We start from the raw sequence: 19,148 nt of genomic DNA, 5'->3' as shown, positions 1-19,148 counted from the left end.
GAGAACAAAAAGTCAAATTTCATCAAGCAATAATAAACTTCTATTGATTATGACAGGATTCACCATGCAACATATCATCAGTAACTGGAAAAATTACAATAATCTTAGCTATACATTCTGGTGGAATTCGTTGTGCCACATTTACAAAATGGAAAGAACAATTGCTATACAGAAAGGGAATTGTAATAATTTTAAAAAGATTTGGGGGCCATTGACAAATTATTGTAATGATTAGACATCATTTTCCACTGACAGTATATTTATACATAGGGGGGATGGGGGATGGTATAAAGTTCTATTAAAGGTTTAATCAATAGATAAGAATACAATATTTATATGATATTTTTGATTGAAATTTTTGTAGGAAGGGTGGATGGGGAGGAATAAATTTATGTTTTTACGATGACAATAGAAAGAAATTCAAGTGATGTGTAAAAGTTTTAGATGATGTAATATTGTGTATTTGATGTAAGATGAAAAATGAATAAAGAATTTAAAAAAAGAAAAAGAAAGGAATTTTGTGCTACTGTTTTTGAGGTGACACTAGAATTTGAGAATATATTTGTTTTGAATGATAAGTTGTATTTAAGAATGGATAAATTTTCTTGACTTGACAATAAGGTCTTTTTGATTTTGCCTACTATATAATCCCATGTGTAAAAACTACTTGCAGATTTCTCATTTCTCATTGATAAAGTAAAGAGTGTTTTATGAACTGTTGTTAAAATTAAAAAGCATTTTCAAAAAATTAATTTTATTTATATTTCTCTTGCATGATTTTTAACAATGAAATATTTAGGTTTTTTTTTGTTCAGCTATGAATTTTAGGGTTCTTTTTACTAAGGTGCGCTAATGGATTTATCTTTTTGACTGCTAAAAATTCCTTCTGGCCTTCAAATAGTTTTCCAACCATTTGTATGTATGATGGAGTTGCAAGTAGACATTAAAAAGAAGCTGTATAAATCAGCATTAGTTTTTGCTTTGGCCCAGACTCTCTTATGGAGTAAAATTGTTTGCATCTGTTTTACATCTTGGAGATGTCTGATCCTAAATGCTATTTTGTATGTAACTTCTTTAAAACTTAACATATAATTTTTCCGTTTCAGTGGTACTCAAAACGTATTTCCAAATAGAAGCTTGAAAGTGTTGGACTCTAATAATTCTCATGCTACATCTCAAAGATCAGAAATGGTAATATTTTCTGAAAATTGTTTCTTTTGTAGCTGTAAACATTTCACTATTTTAATTAACTACTGGTTGTTTTTAGTGGTTCCAGTGCCCTTCTGCTACTAATAGGACTTATGGAATTGTATTATTAGAAACTCACAAAAAGCTCCTTTTACTAAAGTGCTCTAAATGCTAAGATGCTTAAAGGAATGAAATGGATGTATTTACCCTTTAGCACACACTAATTGTTAGCGCTCACTAAATCCATTAGCACAATTTAGTAAAAAGAGCTCAGTTTGTGCATTTCTGTTTTGACTGTGGTATTTTTTTAGCTGAAAGTTTCTAAGAACCAGTTAAGCTGAGCTCCTAAATGTGAAGCCTCATTTTACATTGGATGTGTAGGTAGAAACTTGGACAATCGGAATTCATCAAGTATTTTACAGAAGGTTCTGTTAAATATGGAGCCTTTTGTAAACTACTTATAAAGATGCCAGGCAACAGAAATGAAGAAATCACAAGCACAGTGGGCAAAGTTCTGGAAAAACAATGGGCCTCAATAATTGGTAGGACACATTTACTAAGAGACTTGACACGGCCATGTTTCAACAAATGCCTGCATCAATACAAACACATAAATATAATACAAACACATAAAACATTTAGGGCTCCTTTTACGAAGGTGCGCTAGAGCCTTAATGCGCGGAATATCGCGCACTATTCGCTACCGCCTCCTTTTTGAGCAGGCAGTAGATTTTCAGCTAGCACCCGCTAATCCAGTGCGTGCGCTAAAAACGCTAGCGCACCTTCGTAAAAGGAGCCCTTAATTTAAAAAAAATCATATCTATTAAAAGCATGTACATACTAAAAACAAAAGTGGGTGATAGATAAAGATATTAATAAAAGCAAGATTAAATACTTACATGGTGTAAATGTGCACAATTGAATCTCTTTTATTTGAAAGGAAGCTCTGGAATGAGAGGGCATAGGATGAAGTTAAGAAGTGATAGGTTCAGGAGTAATCTAAGGAAATACTTTTTTACAGAAAGGGTGGTAGATGCATGGAACAGTCTCTCGGAAGAGGTGGTGGAGACAGAGACTGTGTCTGAATTAAAGCATTTTATACGCATGTGGGATCTCTTAGAGAGAGGAAGAGATAACGGTTACTGCGGATGGGCAGACTGGATTGGCCATTTGGCCTTTATCTGGCATCATGTTTTCTATGTTTCTATATTTACTAGAACTAGCAGGTGATTATTTCATCCCTGTGGATGAAACCTTTTCTTTATTGGGCTTGTGATTCTGCTCAAAGCATTCATGGGGAGATTTGCCAGATTAATCAGACAGGGAGGAATCAATGAGATCGCTAATAAAAGGATCTCAGATGGCCAAAGTTTATAGGAAAGATGGCTTGGGAAGTCCCCTTCTTACATCTGATGAATATTGGATAAGAAATCCAAGCAGATGGTTTTGGTATGTCGCCATGGAATCAGGGGAGGGAAATTCCATGGCGACACCAGAAAATATTTCTTCACCGATAGGGTGGTTGATCGCTGGAATAATCTTCTGCAACAGGTAATTGAGGCCAGCAGCATGCTAGACTTTAAGAAAAGATGGGATTGGCATGTGGGATCACTTCATGGAGGTAGTTAGGGGGTGGGTCATTAGTGTGGGCAGACTGGATGGGCCGTGGCCCTTTTCTGCTGTCATTTTCTATGTTCTATTTATGAACTCAGTTGTGGTGCCTAGACACAGCTTCAAAAAGAGAAACCATCATCGGCACCCTCCTTTTCTTTTCCCCACTCCCACCTGCAAATACTGTATGAAAGTGCAATAAACAGGTCTGATTTACAAATTAATCAAACTCTGCAAAATAATATACTTTCTAGACATGCATAAAAAATTGCTCTCATGACTATTTATTGAAGATAACCTGAAAAACACATTTATGGATTTTTTTTTTTTTAAATTCTTTATTATATTTATGATTTTTAAGGACTGGAATTATATTCCAATGGTAATCGTTTGGTAGACAGTTTTTAAAGCCATTTACTCGGGTAAATTGCTATTTATCATGATAGAATGACATGGATGAAAATTGCCCTTAAGCTATAGAAGCCTGTGAACACTTGTAGCTTGATTATGTATGTTTAGTTAGGTTAGAAAGAAGCATTGCTTTGGCTGTGGTTAGGTTGGTGGATGAAAAGAACACAGGATGGGTAATTTTCAGCAGTAAATTATAGGACACTACCCATACATCAGTTAGTCAGACTTCAAAAAGGCAGATCCCTGCAGAATTTTCCTTTTGAAAATCCACCATTAGCCATATGGTAGGATTATTTAACCTGCATATTTTGCAGGTACAAAGTATACAGGTTAAATCAGTTTAAAGTAGATATAGGCATAGGTACGTGGGTGCTTGAACACTCCCAATATTGAACAAACTTCTTGACTGTGTCAAGGGAGAGGTAATTTTTGTTGGATTTAGCACCCTCAATCATTTAGAAAAGTTGACTCTAATGGGTGTAGGAGTTTGAAAATGAAGTCCTTTTGCTTGCTATTATAGGTTGACCCCAGCACTATTCCTAGCACTATCTTGCTTAATTTAACTTGGTAATTTATGTTCCACATTGGTTGGGAAATTCCATGTCCAAGCTAGATTATAGGTTTAGGAGGTCATTTTAGAACAGAGATTCTCAAACTGGTCATTGGAATATACCCTGCTAGTCGGGTTTTCAGAATCTCTACAATGAATATACATGAGAGAGATTCATCTAACGGTAATGTATTCAATCTCATGTGTATTCACTGTGGACTTCCTGAAAACTTGACCGGATGTGTTTCGAGGACTGGTTTGAAAAACCACTCTTTTAGTAGCATCTAAATGTAAAAATAGTGTTATTTATATATGAGTGCATATACATGTAAGTGGCAATTTCAGAAAGACACTATTTCCACATGTAGATGCACCTGGATGCAGAGATTCATGGGGGTGTGGTTTGATCAAACCAAAATATAAATTTCCTTAGCACCAGCAGCAGATGAATCCAGAGATTAGTGAGATTGTGCCCATCTACAAACAGGTAGAGAACCTGATTTGCAGGTTCTCTTCTTGGATGGAAAGCCTTCTGGCCAATTAGTATGCTCTGTCTCCAGCAAGCAAATGGATGCCAATCTTCTAACTCCTGACTTCTGCTTCTGAATTGGCTCTGAGCTCCTGCTGCTTTCTTCAGCTGAGCTTAGGGGTGTCTGGCTGAGCGGTGCCAGCTTTGGGAATTACACCTGGGTAACCCTCGGGTCCCTTTCCCACCCTCCCCCTAAATTTGAAGGGGGTTTATATTATCTTAGGTTTTCTCCTTTCACATAATTTAAAAAAAAAAGGAAAATTGAGACACTATTTAGTGCCTGAGCCTATTCAGCTACCGACACTGACAGAAACAGTCTTCCCTTGGCTTCCAGAGCTGTGCCGCATAATTATGTGAATATCGCTTTAACATTTTTATTCCAGTGTAATATATATTCTAGACATGTGGGTTGTGTCCCCATGGTTGTGTGTCATATGCAGAAGGAATCCAATCCAAATTTTTTCTGTGGCTCTGTTCTATTTCAGTGTGCTCTCTAGCTCCACCTGTTTATCCCTTCTGCACATGTGCCAGCAGGATGTGTTTGTTCTGCTCTTTCCTTTTTATTATTTTATTCGGTGTTTTTTGTCCCTTTTGGAAGGATTTTCTTGTTCTTGGAGCAATTCTTTGGCTCTGCCTGTATGGAGAACTCTCAGACTTCATTCTGCAGATGACAGGCCAATCCCTGGTGGTACCTGTCTGGCAGCTGCATCTGCTTCTGAGGAGTTTGGGCCATCCCCAGTTCTACTTCTGGATGTCGTTCAGAGCAGGCTTTGGGGCATACTTTGGAGAGTCGGTGGTGTCTTGAAGTGTACCGGATGCGTTCTGCACCTCTGCCCGTCTCTTAAGTGCGTCTGTCGGTCCGCAGGGGTGGAGGTGCAGTCAGGCAGTCTGACTGGCAGCCTGAAGATCAGTATCCTGGAGGCATTCCCAGCATGAGGCCGTGGTTCTCTGATTCTAGCTACTTTGAGAGAGCTGTGGCAGGCTCCAGAACACTTCCAGCACAGGTCACAGTGAGTAAAAGCTATCATACCTGTAAGGTGAATTGGGGATGGGGGTGATTCTGAATTTTGTAGTTTTGAAGGTTTCTGCATGTCCCCCTGTGTACCTCGACCTGAAAAATCCTAAAATTCCCCATTTTTACAATTTGCTATATGTGGAAAATATTGTGATTTTTGCTTAGATAACCTTGATAGGCGGTATATAAAAAAACTTTTATTTTATTTTTTTTTAATCTTTATTCAATTTTTCATTGTTCAACAAGTGTAAAATTATCAAACAATTGACATTGAATGCATCACTTGAAATACTATCAGTTATAATGTTAATAAATAAAATTTAATCCCTCCCCTCCCATCCCTTCAATCTCATGTTCAATCAAATATATCATATAAAAATTATTTCCTTTTTAAACTAAACTTTTAATAAAATTCAGATACCTCCCTCCCATCCCCTTATTCACAATTGTACTTATAAAGTAGAATGGTAATTATTCATTACAATATTTAGTTAATGGCCCCCATACCTCTTTAAAAAACCCTAATAATATCTTTGCAGCGGCTAATTGGGATTTTTAGCAATTTTTCCAAAAACTTTCTGCTTCTCCAAAACTTCAAATTTTGCCCCAAACCTGTGAGGATGAAGTCCTTGGGCTCTCCTGGTGTCATTTCTTGCCAGGATTGTGCAAATTAGGTGCCTTTGGAGTATTTTTGCGCCACATGTGTGGCACAGCCAGGAGTGGTGACAGCAAAAAGCTTAGCCTCTCACCTGATTAAGCAGGTGACTAAACGTTCATCTTGCCCTATGGAGTGGCCTATTTTGTTTTGGGGGCTTGTCATGGCTGCTGTTTTTATGCGCATGGCTGTGGGCCCTCTGCAGCCTAAAAAATGCATGCCATAGTTATCTCAGGGTGACTCTGCCTGCACCCTAGGACATGGAGGCCTTCTCAGACTTTATGGCATATTTGTGGAATGAGTTTTGCAGCAGGCGTTTTTCCCCTGCACAGTCCCACTCCACCTCTGATCTGGATCTAAGAAGCATTGCTTCCATGGGCACGTTTGACTCTCAGTCCACCACTATTTCAGTGCTACCTGTTTCTGATGTGAGTGATCTTTCGGATGATGACCAGCTCGCTGGCCCTTTATTCTCCAGCGCAGTGCTTCTAGGCGCAGGAGATCAGGAACTGTATTCTGGCTGTTTGGAGTCCTCAGGAGTGGCTTTACTGGATATTATTTCTAAGTCTCTGCAGGAGTTGAATTTGGTCACTCAGCCAGCTCTGTTCACTTTTTCCTCCTGGCTTTATGGAGTGCATTACCAGGCTTCTGCCTTTCCTTATCACCCTGTTATGAGCATTTTATTCTCAGAGCATCGGGTCTCTCTGGAAGGAGCTCTTAAGATAGTGTGGACCATGTCTCACTTTTATCTGCTGGCACAGTAGTACTAGCAGCTTCTGGGTCAGCCTAGGGTGGATTCCTTGGTTGCACATGTGACTAAGCACACCTCTTTTCCTAGTGCAAGTGGCATGATGCTTAAGGATATGCAGGACCGCTGGGTGGATGTTGTCTTCCGGAGGCTTTTTGATGCAGCTGCTTTAGACATTAAGGCTGCTTCGGCAGCGGCCTTTGTCACTCGCACCTGTTTGTCTTGGCTGCGCACTCCAGAGACTGAAGCTGTGGAGCTGCCTCCTCTACTTCTTTTGACTGGTAGTGCTTTGCTGATGCTTATGTGTTCTTATACAAAAACTGGCTAAGGTGCTGGTGTACTCTGTTTCTGTACTCAGGATGCTCTGGATCTGACAATGAGTTGCTCATTCCACTTACAAGGCTCCTTTGGCTAAACTTTCCTTTAAGGAGCGTTTTTTGTTTGGCAAGGGACTGGAAAACCTCATGAATTCTGTGGTGGACCATCACCCTATATCCCTGTCTGATAGGAGACCCAGAATCTTTAGAGGTTCTAGTTCCTCTAATTTTTCATGGCTCCGGGCAGTGCCGCCCGTATACAACTGCCACGTCTCCAAGATTTTCCCAGAACTTTTGGAAGTGGTACTCCAACTGCAGGTGCATCCAGCCACCTGTCTCCAATTTTGCGCACAAAGGCGTAATGACACTAGGCCGAAGTATATCCTTCTACAGATAGGGAGCAGACTCTGTTTCCTGCTGGCCTGGGCTCACCTTTTGTCTGACCAGTGGGTCTTGGACATTCTTCAGTCAGACTTCAAATTGGACTTGCCTGGTCTCTGATGGACTGGTTTGTGGACTCCTGCAGGTCGACCTGCCACAACACTCAAGGTGCAAGCTACTATACAACGCTTACTAGATGTTCAAGTTATTTGGCCTGGGCCGCCCAATCTCTCGGGCTTAGGCGGTTATTCCATATACTTCATCTTGCCTAAGAATGGTTCCGATGATTGGGGGCCTGTTCTGGATCTCCAGCACATAAATGTGGCTCTCATGGTTCCATGCTTTCACATGGAGTCAGTGTGATCTGTCATTGCAGCGGTGGCCCCGGGAGAGTTCCTTGCCTTTCTGTATCTCATGGAAGCTTACGTGCACATACTAATATTCCCAGCCATACTGCACATGCCTGCAGTTTCCTGTTTAAAAACAAAAAACCCCAACAATTTCCAGTTCTCGGCTATCCATATCTTCACCGAAGTTTCATGGCGACACCAGGAAGTACTTCTTCACTGAAAGAGTGGTGGACAGCTGGAATAAGCTCCCAGTACAGGTGGTTGAGGCCAGCAACGTGCCAGTTTTTAAAAACAGTTGGGATGCTCATGTCGAATCTCTACGAGGGAAAAGGTCATCATAGAGCGATTAACTAGGGGGGTGGGTCAATGGAGTGGGCAGACTCGATGGGCCTTGGCCCTTTTCTGCCGTCACCTTCTATGTTTCTATGCTTGTCACATCAGCTTCCTTAAGAAACATGGGTCTGCCAATACGCCCTTAATAGGATGACTGACTGATAAGAACTCCTTCGTTGGCCAAGGGTCGCCATACAGTGGATCCAGTGATCCCTATTCTGGAGGGCCTTGGTTGAATTGTGAGCTCTGGACAGAGCAGTCTGGTGCCCTCTAGCCTCTGGAATATCTGGGTGTTCTGTTTGATGTGGTAGTGGGTTGTGTCTGTTTTTATCCCAGGACAAGTAGGCAGCATATTCTTAACGTATGGGTGACGTCACCGACGGAGCCCCGGTACGGACCTTTTTAACTAGAAAGTTCTAGTTGGCCGCACCGCGCATGCGCGAGTGCCTTCCCGCCCGACGGAGGAGTGCGTGGTCTCCAGTTTCTTCGTTTCCGCGGAGCGAAGAAGACGCATGTGGTATTCAACGGCTGTTGAACACTCCTTTTTTCCCTTCCCGCTCGCGTTATTCTGATTTTTTTCTGCTTTTTTCCTTCGGGTTTTTTCTGTTTTCTTTCTAATCTAAAAAAAAAAAAAACTTTATTTTTTCCTTTATTTTTCAACAGGCCCCGGCGGGGCCTGTTGCCATCATACAAGCCTCCGGCTTTGATTTCGCTGAGGCCGTATTCCCCTTCATGCCCCCTCAGCCGGGTTTTAAGAAGTGCCAGCGGTGTGCACGCCCGATTTCCCTTTCGGACCCACACAACTGGTGCCTACAGTGCTTGGGTCCGGAACATCGGGCTGACACCTGCACCCGCTGCGCGACTCTTCAAAAACGCACACTTAAAAATAGACAAATTCAGCAGAATCTCCTTTTCGGCACCGGTTCTGCTATGGATCCGACCCCGACGTCGACGGCACCGCCGAAATCGGCACCGTCAACATCGACACCACCTGATCCTTCTGCGGGGTCGATGGCGCCAGGTAAGCCGGCTAAGAAGCCTTCCACTTCCCTCGAGCGCCCTCCAGCCACGGCGGTGACACCGGTCCTTCCGACGTCCCGCAAGTCCCGTAAGCGCTCCGCTCCGATAACGGTGAGTGCCTCTTCATCGGCCTCCTCATCACCGGAGCGTAGAGCGGCACCTATGGTACCGAAGAAAAGTAAAACGGTACCGGTGCCCCCATTGGAGGACCGTATCTCGGCCATCCTCCAAACTAAATTACAGGAGCAACTCGAGCACCAGCTTCAGGAACTGCTTCCAACCCTGCTGGCACCACTCCTTCCGGTACCGGTCCGGCCCGAGCCTCGCACCACTACGCCAGTGGCCACCCCCTCGGTACCGATGAACACTTCGATGCCGGTCTTATCGGCACAGCCTACACTACAGACCTGCACGTCGGAGGACCCATCCCGAACCCAAGATCGACATCGATCGTCTCGGGACCGGGATCGACACCACTCCTCCCGGGACAGAGATCGGCACCGGTCTTCATCCCCCGGCACCGTATCCATGAGATCTGGCAAGTCCCTTTCTAAAACCCGCCATGCTGAGCCGGCCATCAGGGACCCTGACTTATGGGAGCAATCCCCACTCGGTACCGAGGAGGATGCCTCTTCCACTGATGAGGAACCCTCCATGGCTGAATCCACCTCCAAACCCGAGCAGTCCTCATTTACAAAATTCCTTCGGGAGATGTCTGGGGCTCTTTCCATCCCACTTGAGTCCGACTCCAAGAAGTCCCAGGCCTTTCTAGAAGCCTTGGATTTCGACCAACCCCCCAAGGAATTTCTCAAACTCCCCGTCCATGATATTCTGCGGGAGACGTTTTATAAAAACTTGGAGAACCCCCTTACTGTTCCAGGTGCCCCTAAGAAACTGGACAGTTTATACCGGGTCATCCCTATCCCGGGATTTGATAAACCCCAGTTGCCACATGAGAGTCTCCTGGTAGAATCCACTCTCAAGAAATCTCATGGTTCCAGTGTCTATGCCTCCACCCCTCCTGGCAGAGAGGGTAAAACAATGGATAAATTTGGAAAGCGCCTATACCAGAATGCCATGCTGGCTAGCAGAGCCAACAATTACTCATTTCATTTTTCTTTTTATATGAAATATCTGGTACAACAACTTTCTGCTCTGCAAAAGTACATCCCTGAACGCAAGGTCCCATTGTTTCAGCAACAAATTTCTACCCTCCTTCAGCTCAGGAAGTTCATGGTACGCTCAATCTATGACTCCTTCGAGCTCTCCTCCCGTGCCTCTGCTCTGGCAATTGCCATGCGACGCCTTGCCTGGCTGAGAGTATCTGACCTGGATGTCAACCACCAAGACCGCCTTGCCAACGCGCCCTGTCTTGGTGATGAACTTTTTGGGGAGTCCCTAGATACCACCACACAAAAACTTTCGGCTCATGAGACGAGATGGGACACCCTCATTAAGCCTAAAAAGAAGACCCCGCCGACACGACCATACAGACCTCAGTCTTCTTACCAACGTCGCTTTTCTGCTAGGCCACTGAATCCTCCTCAACAGCAATCTCGTCGGCCTCGCTAACAACAACAACAGCACTCTCAGGCTCGCTCACAATCTCACCAGACAGCTAAGCCTCTCCCTCAAACTAAGCCTCCTCAGCCCTTTTGACTCCTTTCTCCAGGGCATAGCCAGTCTTCAACCCTCGCTGCCTCTGCCTCAACCTATCGGGGGCCGCCTCACCATCTTTCTACGGCGCTGGGAGGCCATCACATCAGACCTGTGGGTTCTAAACATCATCCGTCACGGATACTCACTAAGGTTTCAGACTCTTCCTCCAGACCATCCTCCCGTAGAGTCTGCTTCTCACTCCTCCCAGACTCCTCTCCTCCTCAGGGAGGTCCACTCCCTCCTCCTTCTCAATGCCATCGAAGAAGTTCCACCAGACCAAAGAGGTCAGGGATTTTACTCCCGCTACTTCTTGGTACCCAAGAAAACAGGGGATCTTCGTCCTATCCTCGCTCTCAGGAACCTCAACAAGTGTTTGGTCAAGGAAAAATTCAGGATGCTCTCCCTTGCCACACTTTATCCTCTTCTGTCTCAACACGACTGGCTATGTTCCCTGGACCTCAAGGAGGCCTACACTCACATCCCAATCCATCAGGCTTCACGTCGCTACCTCCGATTCCAGATACTGAATCACCACTATCAGTACAAAGTGCTACCCTTTGGTCTCGCATCATCACCCAGGGTGTTCACCAAGTGCCTGATTGTGGTAGCGGCCTGTCTCAGGTCCCACAACCTTCAAGTGTTCCCCTACTTGGACGATTGGTTGGTGAAAGCAACAACCTCACCACTTGTGCTGCAATCAACTCACCACACCATCTCTTTCCTCCATCTCTTGGGGTTCGAGATCAATTATCCCAAGTCGCATCTGCTTCCCACGCAGCGCCTTCAGTTCATCGGAGCACTTCTCGATACCAACCTCATGAGAGCGTTCCTCCCTGCCGACCGGCACCGGACACTACTTCACCTCTGTCGACAGGTGCTCCTACAACCATCCATCCCTGCTCGCCAGATGATGATTCTTCTGGGTCACATGGCCTCGACAGTCCATGTGGTTCCTCTGGCGCGACTCCATCTGAGGATACCGCAATGGACCCTCGCCAACCAATGGTCACAGACCAGGGATCCTCTTTCTCATCCCATCTCTGTGACATCGTCTCTTCAGCGATCTCTTCAATGGTGGTTGAACTCCTCAAATCTTTCCAGGGGCCTCCTTTTGCATCCACCCCCTCATTCCATGATCATCACCACAGATGCCTCCCCCTATGCATGGGGAGCTCACATAGGGGATTTACGCACCCAGGGACTCTGGACCCCTCAGGAGCGCCAACATCACATCAATTTCCTGGAGCTCAGAGCCATGTTTTATGCTCTCAAGGCCTTCCAGCACCTTCTCTATCCTCAGGTTCTTCTCCTGTACACGGACAACCAGGTCGCCATGTACTACATCAACAAGCAAGGCGGCACCGGATCTCGTCTCCTTTGTCAGGAGGCCCTCCGAATTTGGACCTGGGCCACAGCCCACAATCTTTACCTCAAAGCGGTCTATATCCAGGGCGAACAGAACTCCCTGGCCGACCAGCTCAGCCGCATCCTTCAACCTCACGAGTGGACCCTGGATCCTCCCACTCTCCACTCCATCTTTGCTCGCTGGGGCACTCCGCAGGTGGACCTCTTTGCAGCTCCTCACAACCATCAGCTGCCCCAGTTCTGCTCCAGACTCTTCTCTCCACATCGTCTGGCCCCGGATGCATTCCTGCTCGACTGGACGGATCGGTTCCTCTATGCCTTCCCTCCACTTCCTCTGATGTTGCGGACTCTGTTCAAACTCCGCAAGGACAGAGCCACCATGATTCTCATCGCCCCTCGGTGGCCCAGGCAACACTGGTTCTCCCTTCTACTTCAACTCAGCTCCAGGGAGCCCATTCCTCTTCCTGTATTTCCATCTCTGCTTACACAGCAACGTCAGTCTCTGCTACATCCCAATCTGTCTTCCCTCCACCTGACAGCTTGGTTTCTCTCGGGCTGACCTCTCCAGGAAACCTGTCTCAGCCTGTCCGTCGCATTTTGGAGGCCTCCAGGAAACCCTCCACACTCCAATGTTACCATCAGAAATGGACCCGGTTCTCCTCTTGGTGCCTCCTGCATCATCACAATCCCACCTCATTGGCCGTGGAGACTGTACTGGACTATTTGCTCTCTCTGTCTAACGCTGGTCTCAAGTCTACCTCAATCAGAGTCCACCTCAGCGCTATCACTGCTTTTCACGAGCCTATCCTTGGAAAACCCCTCACGGCTCATCCTCTGGTTTCCCGGTTCATGAGAGGCCTCTTCAATATCAAACCACCTCTTCAGCCTCCCCCGGTTGTCTGGGACCTCAATGTGGTTTTGTCAGCCCTCATGAAACCCCCCTTTGAGCCGCTTGCTACTACCTCGCTCAAGCTTCTCACATGGAAGGTGCTTTTCCTCATTGCCATCACCTCTGCCAGGAGGGTTAGTGAGCTACATGCACTGGTCGCCGATCCACCGTTCACTGTCTTTCACCACGACAAGGTGGTTCTGCGTACCCATCCAAAATTCCTTCCTAAGGTGGTTTCAGCCTTTCACCTCAACCAGTCCATCGTGTTACCTGTCTTCTTCCCTAAACCACATTCTCATCCTGGGGAACAGGCTCTGCACACGCTGGATTGTAAGCGTGCCCTGGCGTACTACCTTGACCGTACCAGGGCGCACCGCACCTCTCCTCAACTCTTTCTGACCTTCGATCCTAACCGTCGGGGTCACCCTGTATCTAAACGAACGCTGTCCAATTGGCTTGCTGCCTGTATTGCGTTCTGTTATGCTCGGGCCGGCCTGTCACTGGAAGGAGCTGTCACGGCCCATAAAGTCAGGGCTATGGCTGCCTCTGTGGCTTTCCTCCGTTCCACGCCCATTGAGGAAATCTGCAGGGCGGCCACTTGGTCTTCAGTTCACACATTCACTACTCACTACTGTCTGGATGCTTTCTCCAGACGGGATGGGCACTTCGGCCAATCTGTACTTCAGAATTTATTTTCCTAATGGCCAACCATCCCTCCTCCCTCTCTGTTAGCTTAGAGGTCACCCATACGTTAAGAATATGCTGCCTGCTTGTCCTGGGATAAAGCACAGTTACTTACCGTAACAGGTGTTATCCAGGGACAGCAGGCAGATATTCTTACGACCCACCCACCTCCCCGGGTTGGCTTCTTAGCTGGCTTATCCTAACTGGAGACCACGCACTCCTCCGTCGGGCGGGAAGGCACTCGCGCATGCGCGGTGCGGCCAACTAGAACTTTCTAGTTAAAAAGGTCCGTACCGGGGCTCCGTCGGTGACGTCACCCATACGTTAAGAATATCTGCCTGCTGTCCCTGGATAACACCTGTTACGGTAAGTAACTGTGCTTTCCAGAAGCAAGTTGACAGTAGCTGTGTTTTCACAGTTTCTTCCTTTTTTAATGAGCCTGCTCCATCAGCATGGGGTTGTCTTCATGTCATAAGATCTCTGGCAGCCATGCTGCATGTGGTTCCTTGGGCAAGAGCGCAAAGTGACCTTTCCAGCATGCTTTCATCTCTCATTGGGCTCCGTACCAAAATGCGTTAAAGTCTAGTCTTCCCTGGACTCTAGAGGCTTGGGCCAGCATGGCTTGGTGGCTTCTCACACAGTCGCTCTGTAGGGACTTAACGCTCTACTCGTCGTCCCTTCCAGTAGGGTTGGAATCTCTCCCAGAGTACATTGTTGAGCGACCGGCTGGAGCTGAGTGCCATTTGGCTGGCTCTGGTGTGATTCCAGAAATTTTTGCAGGCCAAGCAGTCAGTCTTCTCCAACAGTGCAACAGCATTGCCTGGGAGGCACCAAGAAAACCCCTCTAGCTCAGGAGGTCCACCTTCTCTTTCTGTGGACGGTATTTCATCAGCAACCACTTTTTGCAGTGCATGTGGCAGGAGTCTACAGAGTCCCTGCCAACTCCCTCAGCAGACAGGCTTTGGATATGGGCCAGTGGAAGCTGTCCTCAGTGGCATTCCAAGCCATTTTGTAGCACTGAAAGTGGCCCCGCTTCATCCTTGTAGCCACAGCACAGGACAAGAGGACGCCTCGATTCTTCAGTCAAAGATCTGAGCCCGGCAGCAAAGGTCTCAATGCTCTTGTGGAGTCGTGGCCTCAAGGAATTGTCTTGTATGATTTTCTCCCTGATCCATGATAGGCCGAGTCATTCAGTGGATAGCGACCCTTCCAGGCTGAGTCATTCTGGAGGCTCCAGACTGGCCTCGCAGGCCGTGGTACACAGATCTGCTGCATCTTTGCAGAGGTTGTGGCCTTTGTTTCCATGCCCTCTAGACCTGTTTTCTTGGGATCCTGCCTCTATGGAGGACCCAAGTCACTTTGTTCTTTCGGCATAGCTTGCAGTGCACAGCCTCAGTGCAAACAGGCCATTTGGAGGTAATTGTCCCACTTCTCAGGTCTATTAGGTCAACTACTGTGTCTGTCTCCACTAAGGCATGGCTAATTTTCCAGCATTGGTGTGACCAGGAACAGATGGAGCTGTATTCCACTCCAGTTTTGATGGCTTTTGGTTTTCTTCTGGCTAGTCTAGATAAGACCTCTCTATAGCATCCCTTCGATGCCCAGTAGCTGGGCTTTCTTGTTTCAGAGCACTGGACCATCTGTATGTTTTCCAAAGTGATGGTGGTAGTAGCCTTCCTCAGAAGGGTAGGGATTCAGGAGCACCTGTATCTGGACAACTGGTTAATTTGAGTCTCTTCTTATCAGGAGAGCTGTCGGGTAACAAATTGGGTGATTTATTTTCTATAATCTTTAGGTTGGATTATCGATTTCCCCAAGTGTTCCCTAAGCCCATCTCAGACTTTGGAACATCTATGAGTCCAGTTCGATACAGCATAGGGGAAGGTCTTCCTGCCAAGGACCAGGGGCGAGAGGTTTCAGTCTCAGATTCGTCTCATTCTCCAGTCTCCTGTTCCAATAGTTTGGATTATGTGCAAGTCCTTGGGTCCATGATTGTGATCTTGGAAGTGGTGCCTTGAACTTTCTTCCATATGAGATTGTTGCAGCAATCATTTTTGTCCTGCTGGTCTCCAGTTTCAGGATTGCAATCGCCAGCTTTGCTGGATGATGCAGGCCTACCACAGCATGTTGTGGTGGCTGCAGAGTCACAACTTGTTCCTGGGGATGCCTCTCATGTCCTCAGACAGGATAGTAGTCACCATGGATACGAGTCTAACTGGATGGGGGGGTAAAGTGCCTTTGTTCCTCAGCGCAGGGCTCTTGGACTCAGGAAGAGACTCAATGGTCCATCAATCGCCTAGAGTAGAGGGCGGTTTGCATGGCTCTTTTAGCATTTCAGTCACACACAGAGGGGCACAAGGAGCCTTCAACTAGCAACAGAAGCTCATATACTACTCATTTGGGTAGAAGCTTATCTCTCTCTCCTGCCAGCAGCTCACATAATGGAGAAGTTAAGGGCAGCTAAAACCGAGTCAACATGGCTTCTGCAAGGGCAGGTCATGCCTCACAAACTTATTATACTTCTTTGAGGGGGTGAACAGCCAGGTGGATAAAGGGGAATCTATAGACATCATTTACCTTGACTTCCAAAAAGCCTTCGACAAGGTACCACACGAGAGACTGCTTAAGAAGATATGGAACCACGGGGTGCAAGGGGAGGTCCACCGATGGATCAAAAACTGGCTGGCAAACAGGAAGCAGAGGGTTGGCGTAAAGGGCCATTACTCAGACTGGAAAGGGGTCACGAGCGGAGTTCCGCAGGGGTCGGTGCTGGGACCGCTCCTGTTCAATATCTACATAAATGACCTAGAGGTGGGAACCAAGTGTGAGGTCATTAAATTTGCAGATGACACCAAACTATACAGCAGGGCTCAAACCAGGGAAGACTGCAAAGATCTCCAAAAGGATCTAACGCAGCTGGAAAAGTGGGCCGAAAAATGGCAAATGAGCTTCAACATAGGGAAATGCAAGGTCATGCACGTGGGGAAAAAGAACACAATGTTCACATACAAAATGGGGGGAACACCACTAGGGGTCAGTAACCTGGAGAGAGACCTGGGAGTGATGGTAGACGCAATACTGAAGGCATCGGCGCAGTGCGCCACAGCCTCAAAGAAAGCAAACAGAATGTTGGGTATCATTAAGAAGGGTATTACGACCAGGACGAAGGAAGTCATCATGCCGCTGTATCGTGCAATGGTGTGGCTGCATCTGGAGTACTGTGTCCAGTACTGGTCGCCGTACCTCAAGAAGGACATGGCAGTACTTGAGGGAGTACAGAGAAGAGCAACTAAACTGATAAAGGAAATGGAAAATCTCCCATATACCGACAGATTGAAGCAGTTGGGACTTTTCTCCCTGGAAAAGCAGAGACTTAGAGGAGACATGATAGAAACCTTCAAGATCCTGAAGGGCATAGAAAAAGTAGACAGGGACAGATTTTTCAAATTATGGGGCACCACAAGTACAAGGGGGCACTCGGAGAAATTGAAAGGGGACAGGTTTAGAACAAACGTTAGGAAGTTCTTTTTCACTCAGAGAGTGGTGGATACATGGAACGCGCTTCCAGAGGCTGTTGTAGACAAGAAAACATTAAATGGTTTCAAAGAAGGTTTGGATAGATTCCTAGAAGAAAAAAGGATTGAAGGGTATAGATAGGTATAGACCACTGCTCAGGCAATGGGCCTGATGGGCCGCCGCGGGAGCGGACCGCTGGGCAGGATGGACCTATGGTCTGCCTCAGCGGAGGCAACTTCTTATGTTCTTATATTGCATATTTTAAAGTCATCTGCCTTGACCTCTGAAAAAACCCCAAATACAAATGATAATTAACATTTTCTCTGTGTATAGTGTGCTTTGTGTTTTTTAAAATTTTATTGTTGGTAGATCATTTTGAATTGGCCATTTTTAAAGTAGCTCGCAAGCCAAAAAAAGTGTGGGCGCCCCTGTCTTACACTATCTTCTGGCAATTAACAATTTCAGGCATACCGATCATGTGTTTGTATTCTCGGGATGCAACAAGGGATTGGCTGCGTCCAAGTTGTCAGTGGACCGCTAGATGAAGGAAGCCATTGCTTCAGCCTATTTACTCAAAGATAAACAGTTATCGGCTGCACTGCATGCTCATTCTACCAGAGCTGTCGCTACTTCTTAGGCAGTGTCCAGGGGATTTTTTTTAGAGGAGATCTGCAGAGCAGTAACTTGATCCTCCATGAATACGTTTTCCAAACATTATAGATTGGATGTGGCAGTGCAGGCGATGAGTGCTTCCCACCCTATGTAAGGACTGCTTTGCTACACCCTACCAGTCTCTGGACTCATCTGCTGCTGGCACTAAGGAAGGAAAAATTTTGTTCTTACCTGATAATTTTCTTTCTTTTAGTTGCAGCAAATGAATCCAGAGCCCCACCCGTTTCTGTTTTGTTGGGCAATGTTCATCGAGAGGTTGAAGGTATTTCGTGTTCCCTATCACAGTTGATAGTTATGAATTATATTCATTATTTTTGTATTTTTCATCTGTTTATGAGAAAGGAGTTTTTTCTTATTGCTTGTTGTTCCTGATGTTTTGGCATGAGCAATACCGATTGGCCAGGAGGCTTTCCATCCAAGAAGAGGACCTGCAAATTAGTGTACTCTGTCTCCACCTGCTAGTAGATGGGCACAATTCCACTAGTCATCTGCTGTGACTAAAGGAAAGAAAATTATCAGGTAAGAACACAATTTTTCCGTAGTTCTAATTTTACATGCAAAGCTCCAATTGTGGAGGCAGCACACTTTTATAAAAGCCCAAAAAAGTGACTTAAATAATAATTTTTAAAAACTAGAATTAAATCATAGTGTATATATACATTAGAATTCAATAAATTATGACACAAAAACTACATACCCTACATAGTTTTCCTATAAAAATTACCGACAAAGTCTATGGGGGTAATGATAAAAAAAACAAACTTCTAAAAAGTGTCCTAAATGGCTACTTGGATGATCAAAAAGCCTGATCGTCCAAGTACCCATAACCAAAGCTGGTTTTTAGACGTATCTAAAACGAACTTAGGCCTTTCCCCTGCCTCTAAACGCACATAGAGAAAAGAGGTGTGTTTAGAGGAGGGGAAAGGGCGGGCAGTGGGCGGGAGGTAGGCCGACCTACACCTAGTCGTACAACAGGTATAACCAAAACAATTTAGTCGGCACTTAGACCTGTTTCACTTAGACGAAATAAAACCAGGTCTAAGTGCCGAAAAACGGGCCACTGAGCTGATGGCCGCTGGTGCCATCAGTTCAGCGGCCCGGCAACCTAACCATCGCGGCAGGAGAGATGCCTCATCTTCCCTACCGCGATGCCATCACTCTTCTACCCGAACTACCGCGACCCGCGGCAGTTCGGGTAGAGGAGTGATGGCATCGCGGTAGGGGAGATGAGGCATCTCTCCTGCTGCGATGAATC

General features: G+C 46.0%; 1 protein-coding gene across 1 annotated transcript in view; it reads left to right on the top strand.

The window, feature by feature from the left end:
- The window catches only part of EIF2AK2 (eukaryotic translation initiation factor 2 alpha kinase 2), a 219,518-nt gene that overhangs the window by 100,382 nt on the left and 99,988 nt on the right, over positions 1-19,148 (top strand). Inside the window, exon 9 of the mRNA XM_033937032.1 lies at positions 1,107-1,191. Coding sequence (XP_033792923.1) covers positions 1,107-1,191 — 85 coding nt within the window. The remainder of the gene's footprint in view (positions 1-1,106; positions 1,192-19,148) is intronic.

This window comes from Geotrypetes seraphini, chromosome 3 (genome assembly GCF_902459505.1).
Source record: "Geotrypetes seraphini chromosome 3, aGeoSer1.1, whole genome shotgun sequence".
Taxonomy (NCBI): domain Eukaryota; kingdom Metazoa; phylum Chordata; class Amphibia; order Gymnophiona; family Dermophiidae; genus Geotrypetes; species Geotrypetes seraphini.
This window is presented reverse-complemented; position numbering and strand designations above follow the sequence as displayed.